The 15,065-nt window shown below is 53.7% G+C and overlaps 2 protein-coding genes and 1 non-coding gene across 3 annotated transcripts; 1 reads left to right on the forward strand and 2 right to left on the reverse strand.

Moving 5' to 3' along the window:
• The first annotated feature begins 7,594 nt into the window (after nt 1-7,594).
• BDP55DRAFT_671843 (Six-hairpin glycosidase-like protein) lies at nt 7,595-9,277 on the forward strand. The gene has a single exon (XM_060575485.1). It carries the CDS (start codon nt 7,711-7,713, stop codon nt 9,046-9,048), a length of 1,338 nt encoding a protein of 445 aa, XP_060426809.1. The 5' UTR covers nt 7,595-7,710; the 3' UTR covers nt 9,049-9,277.
• BDP55DRAFT_t250 lies at nt 9,205-9,286 on the reverse strand. Its single transcript has one exon. It is a non-coding gene; the product is annotated as a tRNA-Thr (tRNA).
• Nucleotides 9,287-9,770: 484 nt separating this feature from the next.
• On the reverse strand, nt 9,771-11,934 carry BDP55DRAFT_695825 (hsp90-like protein; the record flags this gene model as incomplete). Its single annotated transcript, XM_060577514.1, has 2 exons — nt 9,771-11,612; nt 11,671-11,934. The coding sequence occupies 2 exons, from the start codon at nt 11,932-11,934 to the stop codon at nt 9,771-9,773; spliced, it is 2,106 nt and encodes a 701-aa protein (XP_060426810.1).
• Between the last annotated feature and the right edge of the window lie 3,131 nt (nt 11,935-15,065).

Consider the following 15,065-nt stretch of genomic DNA (forward strand, 5'->3'; position numbering starts at 1 on the left):
CGTCCAACCGCCTGCTACCGAGCAAAGAGACAGGTCAAAACCGCTTGATTCACCAGCGTCGTCAACTGTCGTCAACATGTCATCCATCAATGATCCACTGCATGTCTCACTCTCACGCTGTCCGAGTGGACAGGTTTCTGCATGTCTCGCTCTCGTGCCACCCTCCCTGTTGATCGCCCACGCTACCGCTACGCTTGTCACATATGCCCCACCCTTCCTCCAATGCCCGGCGCTTGTTTGGCGACATCTCCAGATGGCCTCGGCGCTTCATCCTTGATGACCATGAGCTCTCTTCGGCTAGAATTCCCTCGAGCCTCGAGATGGTGTGGACGGCTCGGGCGGGCACAATCGCAAAGAGAACCCAGACCAAGCTCATATTCGAAGAGAGGTTATCATCGATTTCCCATGCCATCTGTCATCTATCAACAAACACGCTCTGCAAGTAATCACAGAGGATGCTACTGAACCGGCTAGATGGGCTCTGCGGCACCTACTTGATTTGCTCTCGATTCTCCGGGCCTACTCCTCGAGAAACCAACAGGGAAACATCGGTTGGAACGCTCAGTCCTAAAAGTAACTCGATCGAGAGACTCGCAGGAGGATCGCCGCAGGACCCCGCGGCGACGTAGTAGCAGACTTCTACTGGACGCCATTACATGGCCATGATAGATGACTGCAGCGAAAAGCCTCAAAGACGCGTCGTCGAACCAACAACCAGGAAGCGCCACCAACAATCAGACGCGCTTTCTCGTCTGTCCGTAAGTCGAATTAGGATTTTCCGAGGGTGTCGTCAAACTTGGTAAACCGGACTCTCAGCCTACTAAGCTAACAGGAGATGGATGGTATGGCACACCCTTGAAGCTTCCGTTGTCCAAGACATCCCCAAAAGATCCGGGCAAGGTGGATCGATGGATTCGAACTATCCTCCCAATTCTTATATTCTCCGGCACAACAGGCAATGATACGCTCACCAGTGGCCCGCCGTCCTTGCAATCTCACCCACGACCCGGTCGTCTGATACGGCCCGTTGCCCGCAGAGTCAGCTTCACAGCCTGCCTATCCGTGGGATGACTTGGGGGTGGGAGTCGGCTCGATACGGCAGTCTAGTGATGGAAGACATTTTGGAAGTGTTCCATTCGCAGACAGTGCAACGCTCCAACCCATCTTCAAGGCTCTTGCTCCAGGGAAAACTAGAGTTTGACATTGTCTCATTGAAAGTCCAGATCCGCTCAAGCAACGACCATCGCCCCCGTCGGCCGCGTACAACATCCAACCACTACTGGAAGAGGAGTGTTGCTATGCTCCCCGTCCAGGGTCTGGTGCATTATCAACTATATGATTGGCCGTTTTCGAAATGGACTTCTGGGCAGGAAGGGGCGCGATCCCTCTCTTCGTCTTTCATTGGCCTCTCAATCGACAATTTGGACCAATCGCTTGGCCGATCCAACACAATCTCCCACCACCAAAGTTTGGTCCCTGAACGTCCATTTCCCCCCTCATGCATGTCTCTCCTTACCCGCATCTCCCGGAAACGGTCCATCTCCAATCGCCTACTTGGCCTCGACGACCGAATTTCTCTTTCAGGATGATTGCGCTGAAAGGAGATGATACTGGCGTCATGAGTCTTAGTCAGAGATGATATCTCATCTCAACTTTTGGGCCGGCCCCGAACGTTTCCTCCGCAACGGGTTGCCAATGTCTCGGAGCCTACGGATGCGCTTGCACTGAAAATGACAGCTCCCGTTGCACACATTGGCGAGTACGGCACGGTCAATGGGCAGCATGAACAACCGCAAAATCCAAAAGAAACGCCAAAAGTGATACTCGACGCACGGGCTTACCACCAGAGTCCGTACATCACCTATCCAGCAATCGGCCTCGGACCAACATGGGTTGTATGATTTGCGGCATGCAGGATACGACGAGAATAGTAACATGGCCTTCTTTCTCGTGGCCTGAAGGCTAGATCGACCCCTCAATCAATAACCAAGCGGCGTGGTATCTGGACGATACAATCAGCCAGCCAAATTGAACGCGGCATAGAAGGGCCTCTGCCAGTACCTACTGGGCGACTGGGATCACGGGACTCGCAGCTCATATAACCATGATCCTTAAGGCAACATGCCTAGTAACAACAAGCGTAAATGGGGACACGGCGGCCATACCAACGCAGCTGAAACCTGCAGCTCGACTGTGGCGACTATTATGCGCTGGCCGCGTCTAAAATGGACTGAACCACTGAACCAAGGCCTGATAAATGGGTTGCGATTGCGGCTGCGTTGTATGTCGCAAGGTCAAGGCCAAGTTGTTGCCGAAGCGAGACGGCGGCCCTGCCAGAAGTGCAGAAGCAATTCCGCAACAGCGTCTTCGGTGGCGCTGAAAGGCACTGTGGTGAGGCAACCAGCCAGCAAACGAGCATACAGAACCTGCAAAACCTGCACTCCGCCACACGCCTCATCCGGATCCCATGCCATTACTGGGTCGTGAGGCTGGTGACGTGGCACTCAAGTTCGGCCAAGCGGGTCTCTGGTGGCTCAGTGCCAACGGAGCCGGCTTCGGTTGCACTCTGTGAGTCTGTGCCACTTCCAGATTACCCTTGCACCGTTTGCTTTCTGTGGCTTGTTCCCGGTCTTGGGGATACGCAGATCTCTGGCTGTTGCTCGGCCGCGGGTCTACATCCATCGCCATGTCACCGGTACTTGCGGCGGTGAAGGCCAGGATCGTCTCGCTGACTCCGAAGACAACGCAACATCTGAATATTCAACGTTTCAACAAGCAAACAAACTCGCCATATCGACTCGAGTATCGAGTCACAAGTCAATGGTCTCCAGGAGCGAGCCTCGAGTAATTGCCAATGATGAAATCATCCAGGGTCTTCTCTCGCTTCCAGGACTCGAACCAACGACGAGCCCACCTGCGGACCCTGTCCCCTCTCCAATCGTAGCCGCCAAAAGATCCCGCGACCAGGGGGGCTATTCAAGTAGACAGGGGTTTCGGCATTTCCATTGGCTTAGGTCCGATGAGACAGCAGGGGTGCGCAGACTGCACTTTGAGTCTAGTGAGTAACGTGATGAAGGCTAGGTGCGAGCGCCCACAGCTTTCACACTCCGTCACATCCGTCACGGCGGTTGTTGGAGGACGGGAGAAGGTCCAGAGATTTCACTCTTTCTTTGGCATCATCCGAATCTGCCGTCGTCGTTTAGACGGCGTTGGCCGCACAGACAAAGGAGCCAAAGTAAAGAAATTGTCCTTCCGCCCGCACCCGTCATCCGCAAGTGGCGCACGGCGCATTTTCCATAGACGCGGGATTAGCGCGATGGCTGGAAGCCAAAGGACCACACCCCATCGTTGGACGGCTGGGCTTTCGTACTAAAAGTCCAAGAGGCCGTTTTGGGGGTTTCGCGGGAAAGGCTAGGCTGTGCTGAGACATGGTGCTAGCTTGACTAACTATCAGCTGCCCCCGAAGCTTGATGCGTTGGCAGTTCGACTACTTGATGAACCGGTTTTCCCCCCAATGGCTTTGACAGAAACTTTACAACAGCGAGGTAAGCCTGTCATGTCAAGACTTGCTCTCACCTTACCCTTCTGCGCACAGGCTCTCTGGAGGCCCCACGGCGAGCAGAGCTTGCTCGGGAACTAACGTCACCAACCAGAACCACTAACTCGGTACGCGCTTGTTGTGTGAGAAGTCTTCTTTGGCCTCCTAGGGAAATTCGGCTGAACTATCCACTGACGGTTGCAATTGGAGCTTTGGATGCGAATGGTTTTGCTAGACTCTTGCTTCGTTGGTCGAGGACGATTTTCGATGCGGTCGAATGATGGGAGGATCCCACGTCAGGAGAGGATTCAGAGCCCCTGCAGCTTTGCGGCGTGGCTTGATTGAGAAGAGCTGATGAGGGACTAGACTGGCTTGTGTTTGTCCTGTTGGATTCTCTGAAGGATTGCGCATCGTTTTCCGTCTCTTGTCTATCGACCCCCCCCCCCCTTTTTTCCATTCGGATCCAACGTCGCAGGATGTGATTCCAATCCAAGTCTGGAATTTTGACATCGACGGCTTACTAGATCCTCGTAGGGCACGGACTACGGAGGATTTCTCTTCGTTGACGTTAGTGAGAGACGGGCGATTAGGCCGTTGATTCGTTTAGCGGCGGGTTTTGGGGGCGCCGTCGTCTGTTGGTTTATACGTGGCTTGACCGTCCTGTTGGGTTGTCGCTTTTGATGAAAGTCGAGACTTTTGATTGCCTTGGGGCTTGCGACGGCGGCGGGAGGTTGGAATACTTGAATCTAAGTGAGTCCTTTATGATGTTCGAAGAGAGTTTGGAGGCGTTTTCGAGAGCTGTTGGCGAAGGCATAGTTGACGGGCGTTGGGTCTTTTCCGAGCTATTTTTCTCCCAGCTTAGTATAGCGGCTCGTGGAAGGCCATTTTAGATGATACGTTCATTGAACTAGATTTTTGCGTAAGCAACATCTCCCCTTAGGAAACAGCGCTCTATGGCATTTGGCCTAGATAGTACTGTGTGAGAACCCCGTGTTTCTGGTAGAGCACCTCTATAAACCTATCTAGAACTACACAACAATTTAGAATTCACAATAAAAGTTCTCTTGGCAGTTCATGGAGGTGAGACTGGTCCCTTCGGCCAGCTTCAACTCGATCTTCTGTCCCTTGGGGTACGTACGTTGGACCTCGATACTCCTGCAGAACGTTCAAGCACCCGAATGATGGTAGATAAAAGAAGGCGTTTCCTTCTCTTTGCCTTTTTTCGTTCTGGTTAACGTATTCGTAGTGTTCTGTATGAAAGACGAGAGACGGAAGGAGGTTCTTGTGTTTTTCAAGTGTAGTCTGGGACTCGAAGGGGATAGAGCGTTTATTCTCGATGTCCACGGCTTACTTTAGCTCGCCGTTCGGTTCTCTGGGATATTCCCTCGGTACCGTGATGGTCGCTACCATAGTTTCTCTACCATCTGTTTCGACGTCGAAATGTCTGGCATGCTTTGAAAGGGTATGAGCAGGTCAGTCGAGTGTTTTATATGACGGGTGCGCAGGGATTTACCTAGGTTCTTATGATAGAACTTTCATCTTAGTAACATGCCTTGTTCGGACGGGCCGTATCATACCCAGACTGTAAGGTCTTAGGTGGCCTTTCACAGCACTATTTGATACGCAGCACCTAAAGAGGGGAGGAAACCGAGAGACCAAGGCTGTATTTTTAGTCACGAGTGGTAAAAGGTTCCCGAAACACCGGAAGATAAAGCTTAGGTCTCGCGGGCATAGCATTAAAGTAAAAAACCTCTTGTGATTTCGTCACCTCATTGTCTCCACGAGACCACAAGCATTCAGTACTTCTTAGCCCTTCAGCCCCCTAAACACAGTAGTCCAAGTATTATTCAAGTGATAACGTTCTATTTAATGATAGGGCGCAGAAAGAGAAGGCGAGGTGAGGACATTGTAGGCTAATGGCTGGTATCATGGACTCGTCTTAGTTGCAACCCCCCGAATGTCATGCCGCATGATCAGTGCCGTGGCTATGAGCCGCCTGTATGCAGTGGCATCACACAAGAGAGAGAAACCTTGAATACTATAGCATGGATGCGAGTTTGTGGCTTTATATACCTTAGGTAGTCGTGTCTTCCGTTGGTACACGGATGTTGGGTGGATGTGTCAGAACCGCGACGGCAGCAAGGCGCCTTCCGCTTTCTAGATTAAGTTGCCCAAAGAGCTGACCTAATATAGAGCAGAGTCGAATCCAGATGACTTTGACTGCAACCTTTTGCTCGGAAGGCCATGATGACGTCGTGTGCAGCGCTCCCATGAGAACATCGTCAAAGTTTGTTGTGCAGTCAAGAGTTGGAGGTCTACGTTTCACTACTGTCTTCTGGAGAGCAGCCATCATTGACCATGGCTGCTGAGAATTTGCGGTAGCTTTCGGCTTTGGGTAGTCCGGTCAAGGGATTTGACCTGTCAGCGCGCAGTTTGTTCCCTTTCATCACTTGTCATTGAATCTGTATATTATCATACTACGACTAGCCAATGAGCCTGACTAACCTAGAAGTCACTGCCTAGTTGGTGATGAGTCTCGTCTCCTTCTAAGAGAGAATACATCTAGTCTCAGCTGTCTTGTCGAATACCAACCACAGTGGCGTATGCCCAGGTTAATATACACGTGGTTTGCGGATGTGGATCAGTGATAGTTACCAAGTGCGCCTTGAGGGATTTCTGATCAATACCAAAAAACCAAGTGTTCAACAAGCTGTTGGAACTCATTTTGCGACGCTTTAATCGAATGGAGATCAGTGGTAAGGACTGTGACATGATGCTTACTATTTGACTGCAGTCGTAGAGACATACCCTGCCGTCAACTGAAAGCATCCTGGCAGGATCGAGTTGTCAACCTGAATCTGAAAGAGATATAGCAATCAAAAGATGGACCGTCCACCACATCGTCTAAGCACCATGTTAATTATCTCAACTTTAAGGCAAAGACACGAAATCCCGAGGGTGAGGCTGACGGGGGTGTTGACATACGGTTGACATATTAAGCACGAGAGATATTCTGCTTGTTTCATTGCCTTCAGACCTTTGGGTAAGGACGTAAGCCAAATAGACGGCACACCAGGAGACAGGCGAGAAACTACTACCGAGAGTGATCTGAGGTTGCGATGATCTCTCTCGCCAACCCCGCCTCCGCACCCCCCGGGCAAAAGCTCGCCGCCTCGCTCCAGATTTACCCCGACATTCACCCCCGTCAATCTCGCTAACATGAACACGCGGGGAAATTCTTCCATATCGCCGACTTACACATATCCGACCTACCAGATCAGGATCGCACGCCAAGAAAAACGTCCACTCCCTGATGATGTCGTTGAAATAAAGAAAACCAGCCAGATCCGCCGTTCAGATAACATCACAATGGCACATCTATCTCAAACCCCCACCCTCTTCCAACCATGGCCCCGATGATACCACGCGTCATCCGCCTCGCCCTCCTCTTCCTCTCCTCACCCGCGCTCCTAGTCTCAACAGCCAGCATCACGGATCCGGACCCAACAAGACCATGGGAGGCATACATTAACAGCCCCTCCACCCGGACCGTTCCCCCTCAACGGATACACGCTGTCTCCGGGCCCGCGGACGTGACGACCTCTGCAGATGACGGGAGCTTCATCTTCACCCTCCAACCGGGAGGCCAAGTCTCCCTCGACTTTGGCTACGTCGGCGGTCTCCTCTCCATGATGGCAGGGTCGCAAGACAACCCCCTTTCGTCTAGTAACTCGTCAGAGCCGCACTTCTCCCTCGCCTTCGCCGAATCCCCCTCCTTCGTCCGCGCAATCTCAGACGACACGGGCGCAACACCCTCCCAAGACTACGACAAGGCCCTCAACGTCACCATCCCCCTCTCATCCTCCACCCCCTACGCCTACACCATGCCAGCAGAACGTTTCCGCGGCGGCTTCAAATACCTGACCCTCCACGCCTTCCGCCCCATCATCATAACCTCCATCCTCTGCCACCTAGCATACTCCCCCTCCCAATCAAACCCCTCCTTCTGGCAAGGCCACTTCCACGCCTCCTCCGACCCCCTCCTAACACGCATCTGGCACGCCGGTGTCTTCACGGCCCAAACTAACATCGCGCCTCCCAACACCTCCCGCTGGCTGCCGCAAGTAAAACCAGGCTGGGCCTACAACGCGACCCTCGGCGTCGAGGGACCCATGCTCCTCGATGGCGCGAAAAGGGATCGCGCGGTGTGGCCTGGCGACTTGGGTATCGCAGGCACGACGGCGTATCTAGGTCTCGGAGATGCTGGACTGGAATCGGTGTACTATGCGCTGGAGACTATGTTTCTCTATCAGAACACTTCGACGGGGCAGTTACCCTTCGCGGGACCGACGACAGGGTCGTGGAGGCGCGGAGCGAAGAGTGATACGTATCATGCATGGACCTTGATTGCGTGCTTCAACTACGCAATCTTCACCCGCGACGAAGCCTGGGTCGCAAACCGTTGGACAAACATCACAGCCGGCGTAGACTACATCCTCCGCGCCCTCGACGCCAGCGGCAGCGTAGGTCTCGCGGAGCAAGTCGAGACAAACGACTGGGCGCGCCTCGGCGGCGGAGGGTATAACAGCGCCCTCAATGCACTAAACTACCACGCCCTCTTCTCCCTCGCAAGCCTAGCCGCCGACACGACGACAGACTCCAACGGCCGCGCAGACCAAGCAGAAACATGGGCCGCCGCGGCAGCGAAGCTGAAGACGTCGTACAACGATGTATTGTGGGACGCCTCTGCCTCGCAGTACCGCGATAACGAGACCGCGGCGGGAGCTCTCCTCTTCCCGCAGGACGGCAACGCGCTGGCTCTGCAGTATAACCTCACTTTATCCCCTACTCAAGCCTCCTCCGTCTCCGCGGCGCTGCTACGGAATTGGCACGCCATCGGACCCGTTACGCCCGAGTTACCGGATACAATTTCTCCCTTCATCTCCTCCATCGAAGTCCTCGCCCACTTCACCGCGCGGAAACCCCGTCGTGGGTTACGACTGATACGCCGAACGTGGGGCTACATGCTCGACTCCCCGCTCATGACGGGAATCACGCTCGTGGAGGGGATGAGCGCCAACGGATCGTTGTACTATCGCTCCCAACGGGGATATAACTACGACGCGGCGTATACTTCGCACTCGCACAGCTGGTCTACGGGGCCGACGCAGGCCCTTAGCTTCAAGGTTGTCGGGCTTGAGGTTGTTGGGTGGGGACGGTGGCGGTTCGAGCCGCAGATGGGGGATCTGAAGAGAGCTGAGACGGGGTGGTGGGATGGGAAGGGGGGTGAATACGGGGCCGTTGTTGTGGTTGAGGGTGGTGATGATGGTGGGCAGGGCAAAGAAGGGGTGCTGGAGGCGGAGATTCTGACGCCTGATGGGACTGAGGGGTCCATTGAGATCCCGTACTGTGAGGTTCTATTTGTAGATGGACAGAGGTGGGATGGTAGTAGGCTTCAAGGAGGGGGACGGACCAAAATCAGGGGCGAGGGATGTCGAGCCAGTTGTTGAAGAGAACTGCGCCGTGAGCAGTAAAAAGGACTCTTCTAATAGTTCAAAATAGACAGATCTCGAGGTCACCGACAACGACAAAACTAGCGAACTGCAGGTGTGTGACATCGTAAATCGAAACAAGGGAGGTGATTCCGACTTGATGTCCAAAAAGGATGCCCCCTCACGGGATTGAACCGTGGACCTTCGCATGTCGAATAAGTACGAGTGCGACGCTCTACCACTGAGCCAAAGGGGCTCGTATACGGTTTCACGCATCACGCATCCATATTCCGCACACAGGCGTGGGCCAGCTCCAAGGCGACGAAGAGAAGGTCGCCGAACTGAAAGTCATGGGCACAGGGTGTGTTGATGAGGCCGTGGAAACGAAAATGACGGGAGGCTTAGGTGACCGTTAGATTTGGGGGGCAGAGGCATTGCAATCACAGTTTAGTCAGGCGTACCTTGCGGCACATTTCAATGTGCAAAGAGTTCGAAAAATTGCAGCAACATCACACAATACATCAATCACACTACCATGAAAATTGTTTGTCTTAACGTTCCAATTCTGAGCGTCTACCTCATCTGTGTCTCATGATCATGACGGGCTAACTAGAATACACCCATACATCTAATATGGGGAGGCAATTATGGAAAATTCCGAAGCCGCAATTAAAACCGAAAACCGTCCAACTCCGATGAACTTTTTCTCTGGTATCCCGTATTTTTCATCCCACAGATCCTTAGTCAACCTCCTCCATGGCGCTGTCACCAGTCTCGACAGCGGACGTGTCGGCGGCGGGGGCCTCGATCTTCTCCTCCTCCTCGTCAATGTTCAGGCCAAGCTGAACGAGCTTGTGAATGCGCTCGGCGAAGCTAGCGGGCTCATCAATGGTGAAGCCAGAAACCAAGAGAGAGGTCTCGAAGAGAAGCTGGACGATAGACTTGACGGTGCGGTCGTTCTCGCCGTCGACTTCGACCTTCTTCTTGAGCTCCTGGATGATGGTGCTCTTGGGAGAGATCTCGAAGGTCTTCTTGGAAGACATGTACGAAGACATGGAGGTGTCACGGAGAGCCTGAGCCTTCATGATACGCTCCATGTTGGCGGACCAACCGAACTGGCCAGTGCGGATGGCGCAGGGGGCACCGGTGAGCATCTGGGAGACGACAACCTTCTCGACCTTGTCGCCGAGAACGTTCTTCAGGCTCTTAGCCAGACCCTCGTACTCCTTCTCCTGGGCCTCACGGGCAGCCTTCTCCTCCTCAGTCTCCTCAAGCTCGAAGTCCTTGGTGATGTCGACGAGCTTCTTGCCCTCGAACTCCTTGAGCTGGGTCATGGCGTACTCATCAATGGGGTCAACAAGGAAGAGAACCTCGAAGTTCTTGTCCTTGAGAGAGTCCAGGAAGGGAGACTTGGTGACAGCCTTGATGGACTCGCCAGTGATGTAGTAGATGTTCTTCTGGACCTCGGGCATGCGAGTGACGTAGTCAGAGAGGGAGGTGAGCTCATCGCCAGACTTGGTGGAGTTGAAGCGGAGGAGCTTGGCGAGGATGTTGCGGTTCTGGGAGTCCTCGTGGATTCCGAGCTTGAGGTTCTTGGAGAAGGCAGAGTAGAACTTGTCGAACTGCTCCTTGTCCTCGGCGATCTCCTGGAAGAGCTCAAGAGCCTTCTTGACAATGTTCTTCTTGATGACCTTCATGATCTTGTTCTGCTGAAGGGTCTCACGAGACAGGTTAAGGGGAAGATCCTCAGAGTCGACAACACCCTTGACGAAGCCGAGCCACTCGGGGATGAGGTCGGTGGCGTCGTCAGTGATGAAGACACGGCGGACGTAGAGCTTGATGTTGTTCTTGGTCTTCTTGGTCTCGAACAGGTCGAAGGGAGCGCGCTTGGGGACGAAGAGGATAGCACGGAACTCGAGCTGACCCTCAACGGAGAAGTGCTTGACGGCAAGGTGGTCCTCCCAGTCGTTGGAGAGGGACTTGTAGAAGGAGGCGTACTCCTCTTGGGAGATGTCCTGGGGGTTGCGAGTCCAGATGGGCTTCTGCTTGTTGAGCTCCTCCTCCTCGATGGAAGTCTCCTTGACCTTCTTGGTCTTGGGCTTCTTCTCCTCCTCATCGTCGTCGACCTCCTCGATCTTGGGCTTCTTGTCGTCGCCCTCCTCCTCGGTGGTCTCAGTGGCATCCTCATCAGGTACTTCCTTCTCGGTCTCCTTGGTGACGTGGAGGTAGATGGGGTAGGAGATGAACTCGGAGTGCTTCTTGATGACCTCCTTGACCTTGGCCTCGTTGAGGTAGTCGGTCTGCTCATCCTTCAGGTGAAGAATGATCTTGGTGCCGCGGCCAAGGGCCTCGCCCTCAGTGTCGGGGGTGATGGAGAAGGTACCACCGGCGGAAGACTCCCAGACGTACTGCTCGTCATCGTTGTGCTTGGAGATGACGGTGACCTTGTCGGCGACAAGGTAGGCAGAGTAGAAACCAACACCGAACTGACCAATCATGGAGATATCGGCACCGGCGGTGAGGGCCTCCATGAACTGCTTGGTTCCGGAGCGGGCAATGGTACCCAGGTTGTTGACGAGGTCCTGTGGAGGTCAGCAACTGATGAGGACTGTTGGGTTCAGAGTATCAGGTGCTACTTACAGCCTTGGTGAAACCGATACCGGTATCACGGATGGTGAGGGTCTTGTTCTCCTTGTCAGGGATGATGTCGATTCTCAGGTCCTTGCCCGAGTCGAGCTTGCTGGGGTCGGAAAGGGACTCATAGCGGATCTTGTCCAAAGCATCGGAGGCGTTGGAGACAAGTTCACGCAGGAAAATCTCCTTGTTTGAGTAGACAGTGTTGATGATGAGCGACAGGAGCTGAGAGATCTCAGCCTGGAACTCGAAGGTCTCCGGGGAAGACATTGTGATGGAGGATGTGGGTATCTAGGGCGTAACGGTCGTAATTCTGTCAAGATTTGTTAGACGTTGTTTGTAGAAGTTGGCTGCGTGGCGGTGAGGCTGCGGTTTGTGGAGGGGTAGGAGAGCGGGGGGGGAGGGGAGCCTTGTCGCCAATTCTGTGCAGGGCAATCTCTGGATCTGCCAAAATTGGATCTCCAAGACAGTTTGTGAAAATGTGATGGACTCTCAATCAATGACAAGTTGACGCTGGAATTGCGAAATGCCAGGTGCAACTTGAAAGAGAAGTGAGGGGTGACGCTGGCGATGACAAAACGGCATACAGACCAGGCCGGGGACGACGGCGGGGTGTGTTTCGGCGAGCTTACCTTGAGAAGAGCTTCTCTACGAATGTAACAGGTCTTTCGCTGCTACGAATCGACAATGGGAATTGATTCTTTTTGGGGTAGGAGAGAAGAGAGAAATTGGGAGAGGAAGAGAGGGAAAAGTTGAGATGCGAGGAAGAAGAAGTCTGAGAGTCAAGACGACGTGTGGAAGAGGAGGAGGCTAAAAAAGAAAAAGGCGTCTGGAGTCTCGGTGGCCGTCTGGACCAAAGCAGAAAGGCAGCGACGCTCACCCCCCCAGCTCAAGAATTCTATGCGATTCCATCACCTCCAGGCCTTCCAGACCCTTCTCTGATTCGCTTGCCCTGCCACCACAGCAACCGTGCGGGGCCTGTGATTGGTTCATATGCGGGGGCCACAGTGTGGGACGAGGGTCCCTTTTTTTTGTGTGCCTTCCTCGTCTGCCTGCCGCCTGCCGCCTGCGCCTGCCTTTGAAGCACCACCTCAGACCAGCATGGAAAAGAAGAGAATCACCATGCATTCTGGGAAGGGACGCCTTACCGCCCTCAAAAGTGCCTGCCTTGTGAAAAGCTTAAAGTGCACTCCGTATCTAAGGTGTCTGCCTTGTGTAAGGTATCTATCTATCTATCTGTACCTTCGGAAAGTAGAGAAAGGCGTCACTTCACCTCAAGTAGCGTCCAGTGGTCACAGCTTCTTGCCTTTGACTCTCCCTTCAATTGCCTCCTTCAATGTGGGGATGAACAGTATTTGTTTGTCCACACTTTAAGTCTTCTTTACTCCATATTTACCGCCTCCGGATGATGGATCCCCCTATCAACATCCTCAAGCAGAAATCGACTCTTCCACTGTTTGCTAGAGTCTTCCGTTTGCTCCATCGTTTAATGGTTCGACGTCAGTCAAGCCTGGGAGCCCGCTCTCTGGCGTTGGAATACCTACCCCTGCTGCAAGTCCCACCCATCAACGAGGCTGAAAATGAGGCGCATCCCTTCGTGAAATCTGCCCCGAAATTGGGTGCTGGGCTGCTGGCTCAAGTCTGCGGCGGCGCCTTACGCAAATGCCAACACATCTCATCTCCCCCGCGTCTGAATCGCCCAGATCATTAGCAACGGCCGGGGGGTCGCTGCACGGTCCATCTCTTTCCACGACGTCTATTCTCGACATCACTTACAACCATTGCTTGAGCTGACCCCGTTTCCCGCCGTTGCAGGGGATCCGCAGGCAGAGATGCTTCTAGAACTTGTTCTGTCCAAAATCTACCAGTACATATCAAGATGAGGCCAATTATCTCCCGTCTATTTACGCTTCTTGGTGCGGACCACACTATCTTCAAACCCAAGTACAATTCGGACCACTGGTACCAACAGCCCTCACCACGCAGTCAACCACCGTCTCAACGTTAGTGACCTCCGGGTAGTGGTCAACGGGATACCGGACAACATCCACAGCCCGTCCCGCTTCCGTCTCCACAACCCCGATGAACCTCTCCTGCAACTTCACCGGCACCATCTGGTCCGCTATCGTCACCATGCAAGTCACAAGAATACTACTGTAGCCAGCATACCGCAATCGCTCCTCAAAAGACCGCACCGATTGCCCCGTGCTCATCGCCCCGGCGTGTTCAAGTGACTGGCAAGCCGGCAAGCTGGAATAGAAGCACGCAGCGAGCTTCTCCTGCTTGTGATACATGAAGCCCCCGACTGCTTCGTCCGGGGGTCCTATTCCCAGCCTACCGTTCACAGCTTCGTTGAAGCTTTGACCTTCCAGTGGCACGATGCCAGCTATCAAAACCATCCTAACCACACCGCCTGGTTGGACCCCCATCAATCCCTCTCTTCCGAGGCCTTTGGCGCATTCCGAGGCTACCAAGGCTCCGTATGAATGCGCAACGACGAGAACGCTCCTCCCGTCCCGGACCAGTCCCTCAACAATCACCCTCGCATTGGCCGCATCGTCGTACAGACCCGCTGGTACCCCGCCTCATTGGCTCCCACAAGTCGCGTTGACGGGTTCTGGACGACTATGATAATATCAGCACCCAGTGCCCGACAACAGGTGACCAGGAGATCGTAATGCCTCGGTCTGCAAAATGCGTCCGGGATGATGACGATGGCGGTGTCGAGTCTTTGTTCATGAAGATGTTGTGATTGTCTTGGCCTGTTCGGGTGGGCCATGTGTCTACTGTTCTTTGGCGACCTTGGTCGCTGATCAATGTATCGCCAGTTCAGCTGTCCCTGTTGATGTAATGTGATGAATTCGGTCTGTCGACAGTGTATCTGTGGATGATGTCACAAACGCTTCCAACTTTGCTCTTCCTCGATGCAAAACTCATGATAGAACTTATGAATCCCAAACCCATCACCGCAGTCGATGCAAACATCGTAGATCGTAGAGGCCTCTCTTCACATTGCCCATCGTCACAACTCACTGGTGCGGCTGGTTCATGCTCACTTCGGCCATCCCGCCTACCTGACTAGGAGCTCGGGACTCTGGCGACAATTCTGCCCTTACAGCAACGTTATTGGAACACGGAAATCTGTATTCAAATCTACACAACTGAGATTTCTACTCTAAGCAGCCCGGAACGAAGTTCAATGGACTCTCCTATCCCTCATACTGCCTGATGCTGGCAAGAGTACCCGAGCCACTCGTCGCGGGCACACCAGCCTTACGGCCCCCAAACCTTCCACGCCAAGCATCATCCGGAGCGCTACACCACCTCCACGGAAGGCCAGCACCGCCAATAGGCTGGTCCATTGAGTCTTAAACTCCGAGTGACTACGTCTCCTCCAGACT

The sequence above is a fragment of the Colletotrichum godetiae genome, assembly GCF_030913485.1.
Source record: "Colletotrichum godetiae strain CBS 193.32 chromosome Unknown BDP55scaffold_35, whole genome shotgun sequence".
Lineage (NCBI taxonomy): Eukaryota > Fungi > Ascomycota > Sordariomycetes > Glomerellales > Glomerellaceae > Colletotrichum > Colletotrichum godetiae.

Bases quoted from the DNA above. Each gene is read 5' to 3' on its own strand.
- BDP55DRAFT_671843 (XM_060575485.1), top strand. From the start codon at position 7,711: ATGCTCCTCGATGGCGCGAAAAGGGATCGCGCGGTGTGGCCTGGCGAC.